The following is a 21,731-nucleotide window of genomic DNA, read 5'->3' as shown; positions in this document are numbered from 1 at the left end:
TCCAGCCCAACTGACGTCATTTTGACTCTCCCCCTACTTGGACTCAGTGCATTGCTTCGAACCACTTGAAGTTGCCATTTCGTACCGATCGTACTGATTTGCTTCCTTCTCTTATTTGATGTCCATGCAGAATTATGTAGTTTTTGTTTTAGTAACTGATTATAGATTATTAAAAGCAGCTCCATCAACCCCACGAGGCAATGTATTAAAATTAATGAACAATGAGACGATGACGAGCAAGACGAAGCTTCATGAGCTCGTCACGTGACGTCCACAGTAAAATTTGCCGGGAAACTTGAATATGGCCACACTGAAGATCGTCCACCAAGCAAAGACAATCTGAGAAAACACCTTACGGAAGTGCTCGTACTGCCCGCTTAGCGCAGTCTGCCGTGAAAGTAGAGGCGAGTATTTCATATTAATGCAACTTATGCCACCATTAGTAAGACTTTCCTCCTAAAATGCCGAGTACAGTTGCGGTTGCTGCGTCCTGTAATCTCCCACCCTCGCTCCTGTCCATTGGTCATCGTCACTTCCACGGTGATAGGCGATATGAGTATTATGGCCAGTATTCAGACACCTTGTTCTCACCACGACTATTTTCAAAGGCCAGAGATGACTAGCCAGTTTCTCAAGAGTTTCCACTGTTAACAATGTAGAAAACTTATCAAACTGCCACCAAAACCGTAAAAACACCCTTAAAAACCCGTGTCACTTGAACTAGAGCCTTTTTAAATTAGTGGAGGTGCGGCGCTGGTGTTTCAGATTAAGGTCCTGCAAGTCATCGGCGGCTAAGGAGTGACGCTCAGTTTGACCTCGGACTTTTTTCTTAAAGAATGAAATTTTCTTGCAACTTTTCGTAAGTCCTTTTTAATATAAAAAAACTATTTAATTCCTTGGACGGCACACAACTAAACCTCGTTATTAATGACATATATATCACCTTGTTCCTTTGGGCGCCGCACCGCACTGACCACTTTGCGTCTCTTGAGGATCTCCAGAAAGAGTCCCTGTGCTGGCAACTCTTGGAACATTGTAGTAATGTACTTACTACGAGGGTGGTAGGCTTTATTGAACACGTCTTACTAGTTCATATAACCAGTCTGGTATTGACATGATGCAGGGTTCAGATGAGAGTTACAACCCTACAGCTGCTCAGCCTTACTACCAAAGGGTGAACACTATCGAGACCAGGGAAATGAAAAGTGGCTAAAAAGAAGACTTATATATCTGGAAGTTATCATAAGACCACAAGCATTTAGTAAAATTACGATAAAGTTGTATTTACCATGTCATTAATATGAGATCTGAAGGTAGATGTCTTTAATGATTATCCTTAGGTGAACAATGGAAAATTATATATATGACTAGTCTGTCAAACGAAATGTCAACTTTATTACATTAAATTTAATGTATAATATCTTGTGAATGTCAACAACAGCTTCCTGGAGACTGATTCCATGCCATGTTTTCAGCTGAGTCAGGAGTTCTGGAATTCAAGAAACAAGACAACTGGCAGCACTGCCTTCACATGACATTCCTGATTAGACTGAAGGATTAGAGTGGTTACAAAATTTTGAAACTCTGCAGCAGTGGTTCCCAACCCGAGTGTGTGGTCTGTGTGACTCTCTCAGTGGAAACTGCAATAAATGTCAACATCCAAAAATTAGCACTAATTAATTTCTTACTGAACACTATGACTTTCTGTATTTGTTGGCTTTTAAAACATATTTTGTACAAACATAATGCAAAACACCACATTATCACAAATTAATAACACACCAGTGATTTCTCAAAAAGTGAATCTTTGCAAACAAAGAAGTAGTGAAGCCTTCATGTTCCACATCCCACTGAAGCAACCTTCCCTGGGGTTGGGAGCCACTGCATGGGTTGACTCCTACACTCCTTGCCATGCAACACCTTCTTCAGGCAGTTATTCATATTTTATTTAGCATGAAAGTTGACATACATAGTTACATACTTTTATTATGTCTTTATCACCCACTGCTAACTCAATATTCGTACTGCTTGGCATCTACACCACCCTGAGCTGTCCCCCATGACTGCTGCCCGGCCCTCTGAGTAACAGTAATATAAAGCAACGAGAATCCCCTGGGGAGTATTAAGAAAATTAAAAACAGTGTGTGTATTTGAGATGAAAAAAATTAAGAAAAATTTTAAAAAATATAAAAAAAACTTGGCTGTCACATACTGAAGTGTTCTGGAATGAAGGAAACAATGCTTCCACTATGTAGTGTGGAAGTGACCATGTATGAAGTAATAAAAACAATGACAGTACAATGTATAAGACAAACATAATACCTCTAAGTGTCATGTGTCCACTGTTCACCTTGCACTAGTTCCTCGCTCCCAGGTAAGACACACCACCACACGCCCTCACAGCACTTGTCCGAGTCTTGGTCAAACTTTTGCATCCTTTCACATTGTTTAGCTGAGTCAGTTTCTACTTGATAACTACGGGAATTGTAACATGTTTATATTTTGCATAGTTTAATCTACAGATATTTTACTATATATTATTTACATTTTTGGATATATAACCGAAGTAAATAAATACGAATTGAATCTATAGAAAATTAAGATGGCTTTAGGACACAGACATTTCAACACAAGTTTAAGCATAAAATATAACGTGGAGCCGCCTGAGTTGGCTGCCCACTGACTGGTACTGTGCTTCTGTGCTTCCTCCACCTGAACCAAATGAGTCTGACACACAGGCAACGACTGGGCACCAGTAGATGCAACCATGCAAAACCCAATGATCACCAGTGACTGACTTATTTCTATGTCAATGTAACAAAAGTTGATGAGACATAGATACGTAAAGACAGAGCTAATGTCGTGTTTGATAACATTACTCAGTTTATTTCCAATCTTTATGTAGGCAGTTTAACCAGCAGGTAGTACACGATATTGATTAGGAATGACTAGAGACTTGATAATATATAACTAGAATGCGGGAGAGCATTTCTTTTAAAATCTCAACATTTTCATTTATGCGACAAGAGGAATGTATATTCCTGTATGTTGTAAATGCACTATATGACAGTACCTTATGCAACAAAATTAAGACAAGACTAACATGACTAGCAGGCATATGGAATGACCAGAGATAAAACAAGTGAAGATTCTTTGCATCATTTCATAGTAATTAATCTGGGCTATGGCAACATTCACTTTGGATCATCAAAATAATAACTGGCCTGAGGAGCCTAACTGCTATATACATGATATGTACAACACAACCATACCTCCGAGCACCCGCTTTACACTATCCCGAATGTCTAAATGTAAGCCAATAAATCGGGACACACAGAACAGACAGTCCCAGGAACACTATATCAGGGCGCTTCACTCCCTAGGACCACCGCAACACTGACCACGACTTGAGGAAGACTAACGCTTGACAGGCAGAGGCAGACAAGGCTACAGCTGAGGCGGACTAGATACAGCAGACCTCAGTGTGGGATCTACGAACTTGCTATAGCTGCTGCTGCTGCTGCTGCTGCTGCTGCTGCTGCTGCTGCAAAGGGCTTGGGAACAATACAACTTGTTAAGAAGAGCTGCACAATATTAATAACTGTGAAACAGCTATTTAGAAAAAAAGTTGGATGTCACCCTTGCTTTCACCTCACACATTGGATCATATAACTGGGTTTTCTAATTTCACAATTTTTGCTTTTACTTCAACAAAGTTCAGCTCCCACAGTTAGCTTGAGTATGATTTGATCATTCCTCTGACTGCTATCCTCATGAGGCCTGCACATGGGAGGCACAGGTGAGGGTGAGGGCAGGGGAGGCCTGCTGCTTGTGGAGTCGTGGTGTGGCGGGGCATGGCCAGCCTCAGGTGGGCTGGATGCTGCTGGGAATTTGATTGAGGCATTTTTCATTTCTTGCCTTTATTAACTCATGGCTCACTTTTTCTCTGCCTCTCTTGATGCTCCCTGAAGAATTGTGCTTTTTGAGATCGTATCCATGAGATGGGACTTTTATATATAAGTCTGTGGTGCCAATTGTTTGGCATAACACTAGTCTTTGCAATGTCACTATCACTAGTTGTCCCCAGCGGGGCAAATGTCTGAGGCACATCACGGGGCAGGGGAGTGTTGCCCAAAGGGACTTTAGTGCCCACCACCAGGGGGGCATGAGGGAGTGGGGCAGGTCGGGTGGGCGCCGCGGTGTGGATAGAGCGGGCATGGTGCAGGTGGCTCCTGACGGGCTTCTGTCTGGCAGTCCTGAGGCTGACGGTGGCACCACCCATGCCTTGGGTAACTTCAGCAGCAGCCGCCACAGGAAGGTGAAGCAGCGCAGCAGGGGAGTTATAAAGCACATCAGGACCCCCCAGATGAGAAGGTGTAGTGTTCCCATCCCACGAAGCACCATGGAGGAGAGCTGGAAGGGCAGCCCATAGCCCACCACCCACACACCTGCTGCGGTAATGGCAACACACCTGTCCACTCTGCAAAGAAACGTGACATGCGTTAAGTAAAGTACAGCTGCAGGCGTCACATTAAGCATGGCAGCATTTTTGTGATTTCTTTTTTATGATTTCAAAGATCTCACTTATCAACATTATGAAGGGGAGGAATGGTGTGGCATGTGACAGGGAGGGAGGCAAGGGTACTGGGTCTGTCTGTCGGATGGTCCTTTACTGTATTCCTTACCAGTACACTGACCACTTTGATGTGTACTGCTGTAAGGGTCTGAATGCTTGGTAGTGGATATCAGGTGTTCCAAGCAAAGACAATGTTCCCTTTCTCCTATGACAGATGGATAGGAGCATACCATTTCAGTAATCATCATGAGTGCCAAATTCATACACAAAGATTGTTTTAATGTCACCTCTAAGGTATTCAGATTAGATTTTATACTTTTATTAGTGCAGACAGTACCCAAACATGTCCAGCTTATCTGCAAACATTCCATCTACTTTCAAATTATATTCCATGCTGCCACAGTAAGACACTCATAATACTAGGAACTATCCAGTTTTATGTATGATAGTATCCTAATCAAAACTGCACATATTTTACAGCAATCAAAACTCCAAGCTGTACGAGCACACACACTGTAATATGTAGTGGTGCTGTGTGAGTGAAACAGCTTTTCAGGGGTGAGTGGATCACTTTGGGTGAGCACTCTGGGCTTTTAGTAGACTTTTGTGATACTCAAAAATGAAAAGGTCATTTACAAAATTTTGAAGAGATCAGAATGAATACTGTCTCTCTTCTCTCATTGCCAGTTCAAACTTTTATCATGGACAAGGAACTCTAGATAAAAGTGAAGTTTCAACAAGACACACTCAAGAGGGGGATTGGTCAGAAAACAGTTGATAAGACTGAAGTGACAACCCACAAAACTGTCAAGAAATTCTCCTTGCCTGTTATGCTGCGTAAGATATGTGGCTGCATACAGCTGTTTGTAGTGTTGGCATGTAGTTTTGCTCAATATCATGAACCAAAACTGCACATCTACTGTACCAGAGTAAAATATTGAAGTGAGAAAGTAACAAACTGAGTGTATACCATGAGTCTTAACAGAGCTAGTGTTAACATTGGGCATAGCTGATTGGCAGTGCGAAAGCAATCCATGCAGTGTGACAATCCACATTGTGACGTGGACAGATGCAGCAGCAGCACAGCTTTGTCTCCTTCAGTGACTCTACCTCAGCTCTCTTAAGCAATGTACATTCCTGCAGTTATCTTTAGCAATGATTCAAAGATAGCATTCACTTATCAATGCTGGACAAATTTTACCCCCACAGTTTCCAGAGGAGCCTCTTCCTCCTGATGCATGGTTACAGCTATGAGAGTGCAAGTGTAAGCCCCTGTCTGTCATTCTAATTGTACTGGTATGGCACTATCTTTATTGTTATAACAATCTGAAAAGTCATGACAAGAATAATGCAGTAAGGTTCTGGAGTGACAGAGTACCTCCAAGGCCAAGATGTCCACTAGTGGTACCTGAGGAAATATTTGTAACAGACTGGGAATGGTAGCCACTTGAGTTCAATAATTAACTCATCACTTCTGCGACTGAATTGAACAAGTTTGTTGCAGTGAGATGCAAATATCTGTTACTGTAATTACTCAAGGTGCAAAAAAAGATAATAAAAAGAATATTGAAGAAGTAGCTGCCATACTCCTGTTTTATAAACTACAATTTTACTTTACATCAAATGCTACTTGTGTGGAATGTTATAAAACACCTTACTGTGAGGGAATTTTACAATATTTATAAATTTAACTTAGCACACTTCCATTATATTTCAACAAGAAAATAAAAAATAATTAGAAATTTAGCCACAACCAACAAATTGTGACAATGGAATAATGAAATGTAATGCAATTTTCAGTTGTGAAGTCAAGAAATGAAAGATACCTGCCATGAAAAGTGTCATGTACTGAGGTCTATCAGATCAATGTTGGGTACCTAATATGTCTGATTTCATACGGTTCCAGTTTGGGACAGCATAAGAAGAAAGTATATTTATTTACAGATAAAGCATTTCATAACTGTTTGAGTTGAAGCCACTACTCAGCTGTAAAGTGAGGAACTCATGTTTTACACAATGTAGGTATACTTGAGTGTTCAGATGAATATCAAGTAATTCAACTAGTGAAGAGTTACAGGCTTGGTGCATTCTTGTTACCTTCAAAGTGAGAGTATTTGCTGTGCTTATAAATCATGCGCTTCACTCAAAGCTCTAAAAGGGCAATATGTACATAATCACCCCCTGATGTACTCGTAGACACTACAGTGAACACAACACCGGGTGCCAGAAGCTAAGTTGTGCCGCTCACTTGTGTGGTTTACGTCCAAGGATCTATACCAAAGTTATCATTCAAGTTCTGTGGCTGCTGGAGTACATACTACAGTTAAGAAATGGCACCACTCAACAGTCTCCTGAGAGCATGAAGATTTCATTCTACATGTCCCGTGCATGTCCCAGACAAGAGAGAGAAGTGAGTCATGCAGGACCCAAACATTGATGGTGTGAAACTGAGGGAGTGGAGACGACTACCCGACGCTAGGCCACTAGCCCGCCCCGCAACAAGCAACGCCCGTGCAACAAGAGGCCACAACTTGATTACCGGTGTACACGGACCGCACCGCCCCGACCTCCACCCTCCCAGCAGTACGGCATCTGTAACACCATGGGGAGGTTAGTTCAGTAATTGTATACAAGGGATAAGCACCAGCGATCTGCCACAACACCTCCATCAAACACTCCTCCCCCGCGGTTCAGCATTACTCTACCGAATACCCTGAAAAAGATGTTAGTCTCCATGGTTTAATTTTCCACATGACTCGCGTGCTGCAAAGAAAGGAAAGGAAGTTATAGATGATGTCACTAATACTGCTATTCTATGAATTAAATATAAAGCACACCTGAATCATCATCACATTTGATAAAGTAGTTATGGAAAAGTTAAGCTTCTAGTGTTTTATTTTGCTTATATCAAATTCATAGAATAAGTAAATCCATTTCTTGAGTTGCACCCACATGATACAAACATTAAGAATCAAATATACATTTCTTCATAATATGACAAAATCTGGCTGACTAATTCACTACTACACTCATGTAAACCTGTAATATTTTCTATTCTGAGAGCATATTACTCATGCTCTTACATATGCCTGTGATGCATGTTCACCAATGCTGTGTAAATGCTTCAAAAATAACATATGAACACATTAATTTCATCATGCTACATTTGATTAATTTATCAGATGGAGAGCCTGCTTAGGGGAAATTACTTAATATACTTGATTTTACAACATCAGAGGCATGTCTTTAATGAATAAATACTAAGCTCTAGCCAATCATGCACACACATATACACACACAAATTCTCTACATGGTTGAAAACTTTCACATGGACTAGACTTAAGACTGGGGACCATATTCTGAAACACTTCTGCCTGAACCTCCACTACTTTCAACAGGCTGTAATAGAAATGACACAGGTTTTTAAGGGTGTTTTTTACAGTCCTAGTGATGGGTTAACAAGATTTCTACATTATTAATGGGAGAAATGGTCTCGAGAGCCCAGCTAATCATTTCTGTGGCCATTGAAAATAGCTGTGGTAAGAGAGCAAAGCATTTCTGAGTATGTAACTAAAACTTAGACTTCTGACAGCTAATATTCATGAGGAAGGTTATGTCCACAGCATTTTTCACACAGGCAGGAGCTGAGCCTCACTGACTCACCTGACACTTGCAGGTGACACACTCATCATTCAGAGCTGCCCACTCAGCACCAGGAGGGTAGACAGCACCCAGGTAGTGGCAGCCTTGTGGGAGAGCAGCATCCCTCAGGGCAGTGCTGAGGCTGGTGTTGGTGGTGTCCGGTGCCATGCAGGGGTCGTCGGGGCACCGGGCGCAGCAGTCCCCGGGCACCCTCTCCGGTGATGAGCAGTGCACAGGTGGACATTCCAAAGGCCAGCAGTCAATTTCTCCATACTTGTAATGAGATGATTACTTTATGTCAGCATCATCAGGTGTCAAGGAACACATATAAATCAAGCTGTAGTCAAGAATGCATGTTGTATAGTAGAATGAAATCACCTTGTGTCAGTGTCAACAAACTGAAGTTATACAGTTGAATTAGTGTTTAGGCAGTCTCCAGATGAACTATTTAGAGGTTACTTGGAACATACTTCAGATTTTTTGCATTAGTAAAGCTGACATCAGCACACTTGTATCAGAACCTAACACCTGCAGCAGTGAAGTGCTAAAGCATCACAAATCAAGGGCAAATATTTATCAAGGCACCATCTTGGCAGAGAGCAATGTATGTAATGGGGCACAAAACTGAAATATCCAGGTTTCAAGCACAATAAAGAGATACAAAACAAAATGGAGAAACAACACCAACACTCAGCAGACAGCACTCACAAGGCATTCACAGGTCTGACACTGGTATATCCAACGCTGGCTGCTGCGGTAGGTGACATTGGGCTGGGTCTGGTGGGAGCAGGAGGCATGGGGATCACACTGGGGGCAGCATGCCAGATCCACCTTGGGGTCGGTACAGTTGCAGGCGAAGCGGTCGCAGGTGACGGTCCCCTCTGAACACATGCACTTTGAACACTCAGACCCGGGGGGAGTCCAGACATCACCGTGTGGCCGCTCCACACCGTTCACCACACAGCCTGGGGGATGCACACACAGGTACATGGGAGACCGATTATTATGATGCTTTTTGTTATCTGCTGAGTGTAAATGTCCACATGACTGATTACAAGACATGATGACTATTTTAAAATGTGTAATAGTGGATGGTTTGAAAGGTTATTTCTGTTTTATTAATGAGGGAACAACTCACCATGAGAGCAGGTGGTGTTATTGTCACAGGTACACAGGAAGGAGCCGTCAGTGTTAACACAGGTGGCTGACTCGTGGCAGGTGGCGGTGCCGGTGCTGCACTCATCCACATCTGAAATCAATATCGCTAAGTGAGTCTCACCATATAAATTAAAGTGTAAAATGGTTACTGTCATCCCATCCTCTTAGACCACTCACACAGTATTCAAGATGATGTACCTCAAATGTCCTGGGTATGTTCAAGCGTGACAAAATACTTCCGTTTGCATAACATCAAACAGCCAGCATCACCTTGACAAAGCAGTTGGTGACTGTTGTCTGCCAAAAGGGAGGTGTAGCCAGGCAGGCAGTGGCAGGTGTACCATCCAGGGAGGTTGACGCAGCGAGAGTTCTGGTGGCAGCGGTGCAACCCCAGCGCACACTCATCCACGTCCAGCTCACAGGCGGTACCCCTGAAGCCTCTCCGACACTTGCACACCCCAGGGGCAATGCACACCCCACCGTTCTCACAGGGAGTCTTGCAGATAGCTGTGAAGTTAAGGAATAAATAAATCAAACCTTTAATGCAAAAATATATTAAACATGATGCAGAAATAGATGTTTTAATCACGATTTTTTCATAAGAGTTTTATTGCATTCAAGGGCATGCCTGCATAATTAGTGAGATGAATTAAATGAAATGGCAAGTCTCCACATGTTATAAGATAAATTAAAAGCAGCTTTCTCCTCCATCAGTAGGGTGATCTGGATTATTGCAAGTGATGAATGGGGGTATAATAATTTTAGTGTGTATCTGTACATAACATGATGATTGGACAGTTTAATAAGTCTTTCAGCTTAAGATCTGACAGTGTTGCACCAATATTAACTGATAAAGTGCCTGGTGGTATCAAGTTAAAGAAGTGTTTTGGTATTAAAGTGAGTCCAAAAGCTGCAAAAAATCACTTACGTTTGCAGTGAAAGCCGTCTCCAGTGTAGTTGGCATTACATGTACAGTGGTAGCCACCCTGAGTGTTTGTGCAAGAGGCATGTTGGTGGCACTGGTGCGCACCTTCCTGGCACTCGTCACGCTCCACACAGTTGAGGGCGTCCTGCCTCACATAGCCTTCCTCACACTCGCAGTAGTAGGAGCCCACTGTGTTGATGCACTTGGTGTGAGCCTGGCAGTAGTGGCCGTGGTGAGCGCCTACCACACGGCACTCATCAATGTCTGCAAAATGTGAGCTGCTTGTAATGGTCTGATGTCACTTAATGAAGCCCAATGCGTACACTTTCATCACCAGAATTGTAGTGCTGGCTGATGTATTGACTGAGATACTGCTGTCCTATACAACATGAGGTAAAAACCAACACATAAATGGGTGATTTAGGTAAACATAAATAAACTGTGACTAGACAAGGAACACAATGCCATCAGTATTAGTAAAACCATTTGCCATGATACATTCAATGAAGGATCTGACTTGGGTCCAAGTTTAAGTAAAATAATTCTCCAAACATCTACTCACTCTCTAATATAATCAGTGGAGTTCTTACCTGTACAAGACCGACCATCAGTTCCGGTGAAGCCGTCGTTGCAGCGGCAAGAATAAGTTGCCTGAAGATTAATACAAGTAGCGTTGGCATGACAATCATGACCTTGAGCACAATAGTCAACGCCAGGGCAGAATTTACAACACTGGCCTGGAACTGTAAACTGCTCCTCTTCTGGACAATTAAGGCGAGGACAAGTTTCTTCGGGATTAATCCCTCGGCACTGCATCTTGCCATCCCTACACTCGCAGTCCACACACTGGCGGGGGGACACGGTCTCTCCGTGGTCGTACACAACACCTTGCAGTGAACATTGCTCTGAAGCAGAAAACAATGTAAGTAAAATGACACAGTAATACCCAGTCCATAATGATTTTCTTCAGCTATGTAACACATGGAGATCACAATTGGAGGAACACCACAAAGTTGTGACTTACTTAAACAGACCGGGCAACACTCTCCCTCAGTATACACAGGGTTCTTGCAAGTCTTGGCTGGACATGGGATTGGTCGACAAGTTACTTCACCATGCTGTATGGGTTAGTCGCAGAGGTGTGAAGGAGGCAATATTAGAGTGCATAGTTTGAAAAAATGCGTATTTATTAAAGGTAATTGAGGGTTAAGTTGGGTGATGTCTGGAGGTATGTACAAAGCAATATGACGACAAGACACTGATTATATCACTGACTTTTCTTTCCATCAAGCATTGCTAGACTTGGTTAGCAGTTGGGTGATAATTATTTCTTTAATGAGATTAGATTGTGGCCTTAGAATTTAACACACAAAAAACTCCATACAGCTACATCAAAAAAAGGCTTTCAAACCATTAACAAAAACAAAAACATGGGATCTCTCATTAAGAGTAAAGGCTTGTGTAGGCTGTAGGGTAGTATAGGACTAACAACTTATAATGTAGAGTATGTGGTGTTAGTAATCATGTTCCACACTATCAGCTAAGAGAGGAGGGAGGAGTAGCATAAAGCAAGGAAGCCTAAAACAAGGGCAGGTTTGGCAGAGACAAAAGCCTCCCTGGTGATGATGCGGCTTTACTGGATTACTGTGGGGAAGGGAAAAGATCTGCATGTATTCATATTCATCCATCCTTAACTCGAGGCCAATAATACTTAAACTGTTAAGTGATCATCTCGGTAAACAGGGAAAGACGCTACTGGTAACACACTGCACACAACATGACTCCTTGAAGGGATGCAATGCTTCAATTAATAAGAAAGTGAGGGACAAGCACATGGAGTAATACACGAAAGGAACACTGTATTAGTAATAGTAAACAAATGAACTAATTCACTGTACTGGACTGAACGCACAAACAAGTGACTGGCAAGTTATAGGTGGATGGAGTATTAATACCAGCAAGTAGCACATTTATGACAACATAGATACTAGACAGCACAGAAAATAGGTAAGCAACGTGAGGGACAACAAAATAAAAGTTTACTAATCTTGTAACATTCACTTACAAATTAAAAAGTGCACACAGACTAAATGAAGCACAGTGAGCTCAAGCTAACAGATCAGAGTGCAAAGAAAAAAAAGGACCTACAAAGAAAACCTGAATCATAACAGGTACATCTGAACATGAACATCTGGAAAAATATTTGCACGTGTGTGGTGCACGGCTGTCTGGAGTGTTTCACTTGGAGGAATGAGACTAATTCAATCTACTGGAAGGACAGATGCACAAACTTGACATAAAAGTGATAATTCTGAGGACTGTGTTTATATTTTCTAAACTATGCATCAGATATCAATCCCTCTCAGTGTAAGGAAGACAAAAGAAAAACAGTTTCATATATGTGAGTAAGAAAACACAAAAACAAAGCTATGGGTGCAAAATTAAGTAGATAAAGAGTATATGACTCCCACAGCTCTTTGCATAACAAGTACAATGCAACATTTGAACCAAATCTTGAAATGTCACAAATACTGCATGTCTGTGTTGAATCAAAGTTCAGTATCTTAAACCAGTATGTGTTGGACAAAAAACTCATGCCAGTCAATTCAAAATGAACTCATTAGGATCATCACAATTTCATCAAGTCTTTATTTTTCCTCAGACTGGACAGCTAATGAGTTTGGAAATACGTGATGTCTAGTAGTAAAAGAGTAACAAAAGTAATGATAATACATAAATAAACAAATAATAAGTGAATAAATAAAACCCATTTTTTAGGTAATACTAATTGTTAAACTCTAAAAGGCAAATTACTACAATAATGTTACAAGACAGCTCACCTACTCACAAGAGACAAGCATAAACACTCTATATACTGCTGGAAGAGGAATACATATACAAAGACAAAATGATACAAACACCAACTTATTACTCACCACACAAGAACAAATTTCGCAGCCACTCTTCCACGTAGCACCATCCTGCCTGACGGTGCCATTAACCCGACATGACCTCTGGCAGTCACACTCCTCTACCGCTGCCAGCCGGGCCTCCGAGGCAGTCAGCTGCAGGTCAGGTGATGGTAAAAATTGTGCAGTGCTTCATGTCATTGAACGATTTTAGTTAGTCACAAAGAGAGAATGGAAAGGATCGAGATGGATAAGGTATGGTAAGGCAAGGCAAGAAACACAGGCTGGCAAACTACACTTGAACTGATCAATTATGTAAAGCAAAGTATGTAGAGTTTGTTATACACTGCATTAAGACTGAGATGCACCAAAAATTTACTGGAACACACAAAGACTGGAAAGCAAAACAAAGGCTAAAAAAATACCAATTGAACTGTTGAGTGCCATAGTGTGTTAAGAAGCCACAGTCTATCAACACTGATACACTGTGGCAGAGAGGAATGAGTGATCAAGTGGAGGTCAAAGTGTAGAGGCACACACACAGCAGCACGCAGGCCTCACCCGTGTCGCCAGCTCTGCCACCATCTGCTGCAACTGATCCACGCGGTCAGAGAGGACTTGGAACTGGCCGCAGGTAGGACACTCAGCCTCTGCCTGGGGACACTGAAGCAGGTAACCCGCAGTGCCGGACACCAGGCGGACATCTTGCAATGCTCCCTGTGAGAAGCATAAAACCAGATTAGTCTTTAACACACTGAAAATAAAGCCAGGCATGACATATAAGATGCTAATGTCACGCTTCGCCGCACCTTGAACAAAAAATGCTTGGCGTTCCGCTGGCCGAGGTAGAGGGCCATGGGGGCGTCGCGAAATGTGGGATCCTGGCTGAGCGTGGGGTCTGCCGGGTCGACGGGAGGCGCCAGGGAGGCCAGGGCTGTCAGGTTGGTCATGGGGGGAGGGGCCAGCCGGCGGTATACACGAGAACAATCTACCCAAACTTCTACTTGCGTTCCACTCACCACCACGGATACCTGGAGGGACACCAAAGTTGATAGACGCAGGCAGCCAGATAGACAAATACATAAACAGAAAGACAAATGAACAGGTGACTGGGAATGAAACAACTTGACTCTAAACTTGATTAATCCGGCAATAAAATAAATGGCATTTTAGCTGAAAACACGTTTAAGAGAGAGAGAGAGAGAGAGAGAGAGAGAGAGAGAGAGAGAGAGAGAGAGAGAGAGAGAGAGAGAGATGCATCCTGCAGGGAAGCAATAATAAAATGAAACAAAATGAGAGCACTAACAAGACCATTACAGGAATATGAGACAACTTTCAATTATCACTCGTGTTCACCACCTATTACAACATACATACACACACTCACACACACCTTGTGCCACCGCTGGTCGGCAATGCGGTAAGGGAAGGTTTCAACATGAACAGCACCATTGTGTATGTAATGTAAACGTATCTCGTCCTTCCTCCCTGACGACTGCAGCTCCAGGTAGCGCTGGTTGCCCCTGGAGAAGGCCAGGATGGTGCCGGCGTTGCGGTCCTCCTGCTGCAGCGTTGCCATCATGGTGAACTCCCGCGCGCTGCTTAGCAGTGCCGCCGCTGCCTTCTGCACAGCCTCGGGCATCCTTACCTCCCGGGATTCACCTGCGGCAGGGAGAGGTCATTATCGTCATTATCATCACTGTTATCGACAGTTACGATAGTCTACTTGATTCCATTAAGGCAAAAGTCACCGCCATAATTGCCATCGACAGCTTCTGACATCTTCATCTCCCTTGCTTCACATAGGCGAGGAAAAAGGTCATTATTATTATCAAAGTCATCATCATCATCAGTGGCAACAATGATCCCACTGCTACGGCAAGGAAAAATATCATCATTATCATCAAGAGCAACAACAGCCTTCATGATATGCACCACCACCACCACCACCACCACAACCAACACGAGTATCAGCGAAAGTCTACATTCCATTACTACAGCAAAGGAAAAGTATCATTATCATCAGTGGCAGCACGAGTCTATTTATGATTCCACTAAGGTAAGACTATCACCACCATCACCATCAGTAAAAGTCTACAGCATTTCATCACTACGACAAAGAAAGTGTCAACACTAACATTATCACCAGTAGCAGCACGAGTTTATTTATGATCCCACTAAGACAAAATACATCGCCACCACCAGAGCACCACAGCCACCATTATCACCATAAGTATCCCCAAAAGTTTACACCATTTCATTACTACGACAAAGGAAGTGTCATCATCATCATTATGATCAGTAGCAGCAAGTCTATTTATGATTCCCCGGCAGGACAAAGGTCTTCCCAAAATATTAAGGCTGCGTGTGTTAAACCATACACCATGACACGCTGGCTTACGTTGTCTGCAAGAAAAGACACACTTCCAGACACAAAAGAAACACTGCCTAACCTAACCACCACTGGCTACCTTCAAACACATGCAGTTTAAATCTTCCAGTCAACATACATATTAGTAATTCACTCACTCAAACCATGTATTTACCTACGAATCTGACACACGCACACACAAACATTTCCAGCCAAGATAAACAGATATAGCCTAATTTGATGACCTTAAACTGCTTTCATGCATACACGTACCCCTAATAATTGTAAATTTTGCATATTCAACAAACATACCTTACTAATAATCCCGGAATCTACATGAGTTAACGTGAAAACTGCCACGGTGTCACGTTAAAGATAAATGTATACAAATATCAACAGTGTTAGGCTACAACTGCACTGGTGAGGCTAGAGCACGTATCCTGGCACACTTTCTCTCTTGCTCTCTCACCACGATTATTTTCAAAGGCCAAGGAGGATTAGCCGGGTTTTCAAGAGTGTTTCTCCTGCTAATAATGTAGAAATCCTGTTAATATGTCACTAGAAACGTAAAAAACACCTTTAAAATCACGTGTAACTTCAACTAGAGCCCATAAAAGTAGTTGGGGTGGGGCATACGAGTAGAAGAGTTTCAGAATAGTGGTTCAACAATAGGGAGAGTGAGGTCATGATCGCCACCACCAGCTGTTCCTAGTACGTGGTCACACTCTGCATTTAGCTTTGTGGCGAGTTCCTAGAAGAATCTCAGCAAATATACATGACGCCCTGACACCTGCTGCATTTTCTTGTCCAGTTGGGAGAATTACTTGCCAAAATGGTGAGCGTTCACATGCGAGAGACCTTATCATTTCGCTGCGAGCCACACAAAGTACAGAACAGTCCGAGATCACAAGAAAAAAAAAAAAAAAAAAACATAATTTCGTCCTAATTATATAAAGCACGTGTAATAAAACTGATTTTCTATGGAAACAATCAACATTTTTCTATTACAGAACATGTTTTTATCGCATAAAAATTGCCTAATTACACAGCAAGGCCTTAGTACAGGACAGTTGAGATAATGAGAAAAAAAAGATCGTTTTAATTAAACAAGTCACGTGCAATGAAACACATTTTCTGGTGAAACTATCAACATTTAGCATAGAATGAACAGCACAACACCACAGAAAGGCTCACACAGTACAGTATGAAATCACGAGAAAAAAAAACACCATTGCGCCCTAATTAGACGTGTAAAAAAAAACTGATCTTCAGTGAAAATATCAAAATTCTTGTATATCATGTTTTAAGGTCAGAATCCCCCACAAATAATTTTGATCCAATCTACTTATAATTTTTACAGAAGTAAATTTTGTTAAGTTTGCGGTTTTTTTTTTTTTTTACTTTTATTTTTGGAAAATGTCAGAATTTTCGGATAAGAAAAACTGAACTAAATTTTTATGCTTTTCATTACAAGTTAATGGGTACTGTATTGCTTCTCTCACTTTACCTTTCCTAGAGTGCTCACCTTGGAGGAAGACGGCAGGAGCGATGGGTCTGGGTCCGGGAATGACGGTGAGGCCCGGGTAGCTGGTGTTCCACAGGGGAAGGGACTCAATCAGTTCCACCTGCCGCCCCCCGCTGCTCTCCGCGGAACCTGAAGAACACGGAACATTACCTTATTAACTGACTGACTGACTGATTGATTTTATTAAGCCACAACATATATGACTGTGCTTTTTTTTTTTAATCAACTTTCTATCTTTCTTTTATCTACTACTACTACTACTACTACTACTACTACTACTACTACTATTACTGGACTAAAGTTACAACCTCTGTGTCATTTCCTTCCTTGTTTACTGTTAGGATGGGGTTCTCTTTAAATTTATGAACACACACACACACACACACACACACACACACACACAGGCATCATCTGGCTATACACAAACTTTCCCCTTCGTTTCAGTATCAAACTCGTCACGCACCTGTTTGTGATTTTCATGTTTTTATCACGTATGTGTGTGTGTGTGTGTGATCATTCTCGGTTCGGCTTTGCACTTCAAGTTTATCTTCATTTCTTTCTCTTTTATCATTTTATTTATCTATTTTTTTTTTATTCGTTCTTGATTTGGGGTTTAAATGTCCTTGACTCGAAGTGAAAAAGTACATGCGAAACTTTTTTTTTTTCAAGTCTCCCCTTATTCTCCTTCTTCGCTGATTAAAGCAGAAGAAAACGAACGTAAGGAAAACGGAAAACTACCACTCGTCTTGACAATCACTGCTCACCAATCTAAAACAAAAAAATAAATAAATAAAAAATAAATAAATAAAAATAAATAAACAAATAAATAAATAAATAAAATAAATAAATAAAAATAACAATACAATAACAAACAAAAGAGAGAAGACAGAGACAGAGAAAAAAAAAAACTTGATCATTCCTTTCTCGTGTTCTTGTTAACTTTGCGTGCGAGAAGAAAAGAAACCAAAAACGAAAAAAAAAGAAAAAAGAAAAGAAGAAAAGTCATGATCTTCATAGTCTCGCTTCGTTCCGACAGCAAGAAGAAAATGGTGGTGGTGGTGGTGGTGGTGGTGGTGGTGGTGTTAGCTATATCCAGGCTTTTGTTGCTTGTGTTGTTTAAAGTTTCCTGGTGTTTGTTCTCACTTAATCACTCCTGGTGCTTCCTTTGTCCCGCTCCGTCTATTTTTTTCAAAGTTTACAAAGCGGCTGGAGTGAATAGCGCAAGGAAATGAAGAGGAGAGCTTGCAAGGTGAGTAGAGGGTGAATGAATGCGTGAACGAATGAATGAATGAAGGAGAGGGAAGGGTATATACTTAGCTGATGACGCCGTGTGTGCATGCATGTATATACGAATATGCATGTGTGTATTTAGGTAGGCAGGCATGTAGGCATAAATATACACAGACACATATACTATAACTTTATTCTTATGCATAATACACACCCATCACCCCCTCATAACGGGTAATTAAAGGTGCAACACTCACCTATATGTACATCTGGCTCAAGATAACAGGGAAAACACACATACAGGAACAAGGCAAGTGTCTGATCATTGCTAAGTCTAGTCTAGTGCACTGCAGGCCCGGGAAGATGAGGAGATGGAAGGAAGTTATGCAGGTCAGGTAAAATTATATCTTGTTACCTGCTTGCTTCCCGTCAAGTAAGATTACGAGGGAGGGAAGAGGAGGAGCAAGTCACCTGATCAACTGCTAGACTGGCTGAGGGAGGGAAAATATGAGTAGGCAAATAAAGAGGAAACGAAGACAAAAATAAAATAAAATAAAGTAAGATAGAAAATAATGAATGAATGAATGAATGAATGAATGAATGCAGAGAAAGGAAGAAAGAAAGAAGAGAAAAAAGAAATAACTATATAAATGAAAAGAAAGTAAAAAATACAATAACATTCTCTCTCTCTCTCTCTCTCTCTCTCTCTCTCTCTCTCTCTCTCTCTCTCTCTCTCTCTCTCTCTCTCTCTCTCTCTCCGTATTGACTATAGTTTAAGCGAAAATACACCTGCTTCCTGATTTCTAGGCCCAAATAGATATGTTACGTCCTTGAGTTAAGGCCAAAGGGAGAAAAACAGGTCAGTGTCTCAGGTATTGCTGTCTAAACTTCTTTCCTCTTAGTAAAAGTGAAAGTTGCAACGCCGTAGAGTTTTAGATTAAGTCCAGGTACTACTACTACTACTACTACTTCTACTCTCTCTCTCTCTCTCTCTCTCTCTCTCTCTCTCTCTCTCTCTCTCTCTCTCTCTCTCTCTCTCAAACATTAATAAAGCGTGATTCCCTTTCTCGTGATCTATAATCTAAAAAAAAAAGAAACACGTATGTAAAACTCGCGATGGTCACTATTGGTTTGCATTTTTTTTTTATTCTCGTTGTGTTCATTAATCTTTGGAGTGAATTCTCAATTGTGTGTGTGTGTGTGTGTGTGTGTGTGTGTGTGTGTGTGTGTGTGTGTGTGTGTGTGTGTGTGTGTGTGTGTGTGTGTGTGTGTGTGTGTGTGTGTGTGTGTGTGTGTGTGTGTGTGTGTGTGTGTGTGTGTGTGTGTGTGTGTGTGTGTGTGTGTGTGTGTGTGTGTGTGTGTGTGTGTGTGTGTGTGTGTGTGTGTGAATAAATAACACAGCGGAGGGTGAATAAGAAATGAGTTGAACAAAGGCAAGGATGAATATGAACTTGAATAAATTAATACAGAGAAACAGTACCTCTCCCTCCCTTCCTCTCTCTCTCTCTCTCTCTCTCTCTCTCTCTCTCTCTCTCTCTCTCTCTCTCTCTCTCTCTCTCTCTCTCTCTCTCACGCAGGAAAATATAGCCAGAATTCAAAGTTCTCGGTAGTTTCCCCTTCAAAAATAGCTCACCCTGGGAATAGAAAACGGAGCTGGTCTCAGAATATCCAACTCCGACCACAATGGAATTAATAATAAGGATTCGTTGACACAGGTCATGCCTTCCCTGAACTTCCTGTAGAGTTAAAGGAGGAGGAGGAGGAGGAGGAGGAGGAAGGCGAAGTAATCTTGTTTTTATTTCGAAATACAATGGACTGGTCTATCTTTTCATCGATTCGTATATTGAGAGAGAGAGAGAGAGAGAGAGAGAGAGAGAGAGAGAGAGAGAGAGAGAGAGAGAGAGAGAGAGAGAGAGAGAGCCATCTTCACTATCTGTCATTAAAGCCAAGAGATCAATGACAACAATATGAAAACATCACGCGACAACGAACACACACACACACACACACACACACACACACACACACACACACACACACACACACACACGTAGTTACTCATGGGAATTCTTAATTTTACAACTGAGTCTATTCTTCCACCCATCTATACAGCCCCTTTCTTATTCATCAATTTATTTTCAGTCATAAATTCAACAGAAAACAAATAATCTAAGTCACCGTTAGATTCTAGAGAAGAAAATGGGATATCATCTTTTCTTTCCCTTGTTTAGGAGGAGGAGGAGGAGGAGGAGGAGTAAAAAGAGGAAAAAAAAAAACGGATATAACCAATGGAGAGGAAAATGGAGAGAAGGAAGAGAAAGGAGAAGTGATGAGAGAGGAGAAGAAGAAAGAGAAGGGAGAAAGAAGGAAAAACGGATACAAAAATACGAGGAGACGTAAGAAGAGAGAGAAAAAAAAAATGGGGGTGGGGAGAGAAAAGAGAAAAGGATACAAGCAATAGCAAAGTCGAGTAATGAGAGAGGAGGAGGAGGAGAAAAGAGGAGGAGTAAAAAATAGAAGGAAAGCGGATCAATGTAACAGTCAAAGGAAGTAATAAGATTAACACATTACTACAATTTTCGCAATGCCTTCAAGTGGCCGTGATATCTTTGAGTCATGAAGTAAAAGCACCAGAGAGAAACCTGGGGAGAGGAGAGGTGGGGGAGAGTGGGAGGGAGAGTGGAGGGAGAGAGTCATCGGGAGGGAGGGAAAGGAATCTAGAGGTCAAGGAACAGTCACGGAGAGGAGGGGAGAGATGAAGGAAAGAGCGAGAAAGTGAGAAAGTGAGAGAGAGGGTGAGAGGGGAGGAGAAGTGTCACGCAAAGTACACAAGAGGTTCAGAAGGACAGCATATGAGCTTTGAGGTGTTTATATAAGGGTTCCAATGGGTTTTAGGTAGACTTAACGGGATTTCAGTAGTATTAATAAGGTTTTGAAGGCATTCCTATGACTCTTAAGGGGATCAACAGAGATTCAAAGGAGTTCAGATGGATTCTTAAGGATCTAGAAGATTCTTTTGGAGTTTTAGGGAATTCAAGATATCATAAAGGGGTTTTAAGGGGTGTTTAAAGGGATTCAGAGAGAGTCAAGGGATTCCAAGGGGTTTTAGGGAAATTAAAGGGTTTTAGCGGTTTTTGGGAAAATTTATGGGGTTTTTAAGGGTGTTCTTGGGGTTTAAGGGAATTTCATGAAGTTTAAGGGGTTCTTGACGGTTTAAGGGAGAACTCTTTTAGGGGTTTAAGGGAGGAATTTCTTGAGGTGTTCAGGAAGAAGGCACGGTTCGTTTGGTGAGGAAGAAAAAATGTTAATCCGTATTCATGAGTTTTCTGAAAAATATGACGAAAGATAAACAGGTCGCACGCACACACGACTTTACGCGCGCACACACACACACA

General features: G+C 41.7%; 1 protein-coding gene across 3 annotated transcripts; it reads right to left on the bottom strand.

Annotated features, from left to right (window-relative positions):
- Nucleotides 1-1,210: 1,210 nt before the first annotated feature.
- On the bottom strand, nt 1,211-17,317 carry LOC135089742 (protein kinase C-binding protein NELL1-like). 3 transcript variants are annotated; one of them, XM_063985724.1, is made up of 14 exons: nt 17,107-17,316; nt 14,604-14,872; nt 14,020-14,241; nt 13,772-13,927; nt 13,238-13,366; nt 11,326-11,419; nt 10,892-11,206; nt 10,305-10,565; nt 9,647-9,883; nt 9,357-9,467; nt 8,927-9,183; nt 8,240-8,491; nt 7,116-7,168; nt 1,211-4,480 (listed from the first exon to the last, which is right to left on the bottom strand). In XM_063985724.1, exons 2-14 carry the CDS (start codon nt 14,850-14,852, stop codon nt 3,865-3,867), a joined length of 2,952 nt encoding a protein of 983 aa, XP_063841794.1. In that variant the 5' UTR covers nt 14,853-14,872; nt 17,107-17,316; the 3' UTR covers nt 1,211-3,864. The 3 variants fall into 3 exon arrangements, 2 of the variants coding, with proteins under 2 accessions (XP_063841794.1, XP_063841795.1); XR_010261619.1 differs by having other exon boundaries at nt 4,340-4,480; nt 7,046-7,168; nt 17,107-17,317; XM_063985725.1 differs by lacking the exon at nt 7,116-7,168.
- Nucleotides 17,318-21,731: the final 4,414 nt, after the last annotated feature.

The sequence above is a fragment of the Scylla paramamosain genome, chromosome 33, assembly GCF_035594125.1.
Source record: "Scylla paramamosain isolate STU-SP2022 chromosome 33, ASM3559412v1, whole genome shotgun sequence".
Lineage (NCBI taxonomy): Eukaryota > Metazoa > Arthropoda > Malacostraca > Decapoda > Portunidae > Scylla > Scylla paramamosain.
The sequence above is the reverse complement of the archived record's forward strand: the minus strand, read 5'-3'. Positions and strand labels throughout refer to the sequence as shown.

Bases quoted from the DNA above. Each gene is read 5' to 3' on its own strand.
- LOC135089742 (XM_063985724.1), bottom strand. From the start codon at position 14,852: ATGCCCGAGGCTGTGCAGAAGGCAGCGGCGGCACTGCTAAGCAGCGCG. The intron at 11,207-11,325 runs GTAAGTCACAAC...TTTCTGCTTCAG, and splicing joins GTGTTGCCCGGTCTGTTTAA to AGCAATGTTCACTGCAAGGT. The intron at 9,184-9,356 runs GTGAGTTGTTCC...TGCATCCCCCAG, and splicing joins TAACACCACCTGCTCTCATG to GCTGTGTGGTGAACGGTGTG.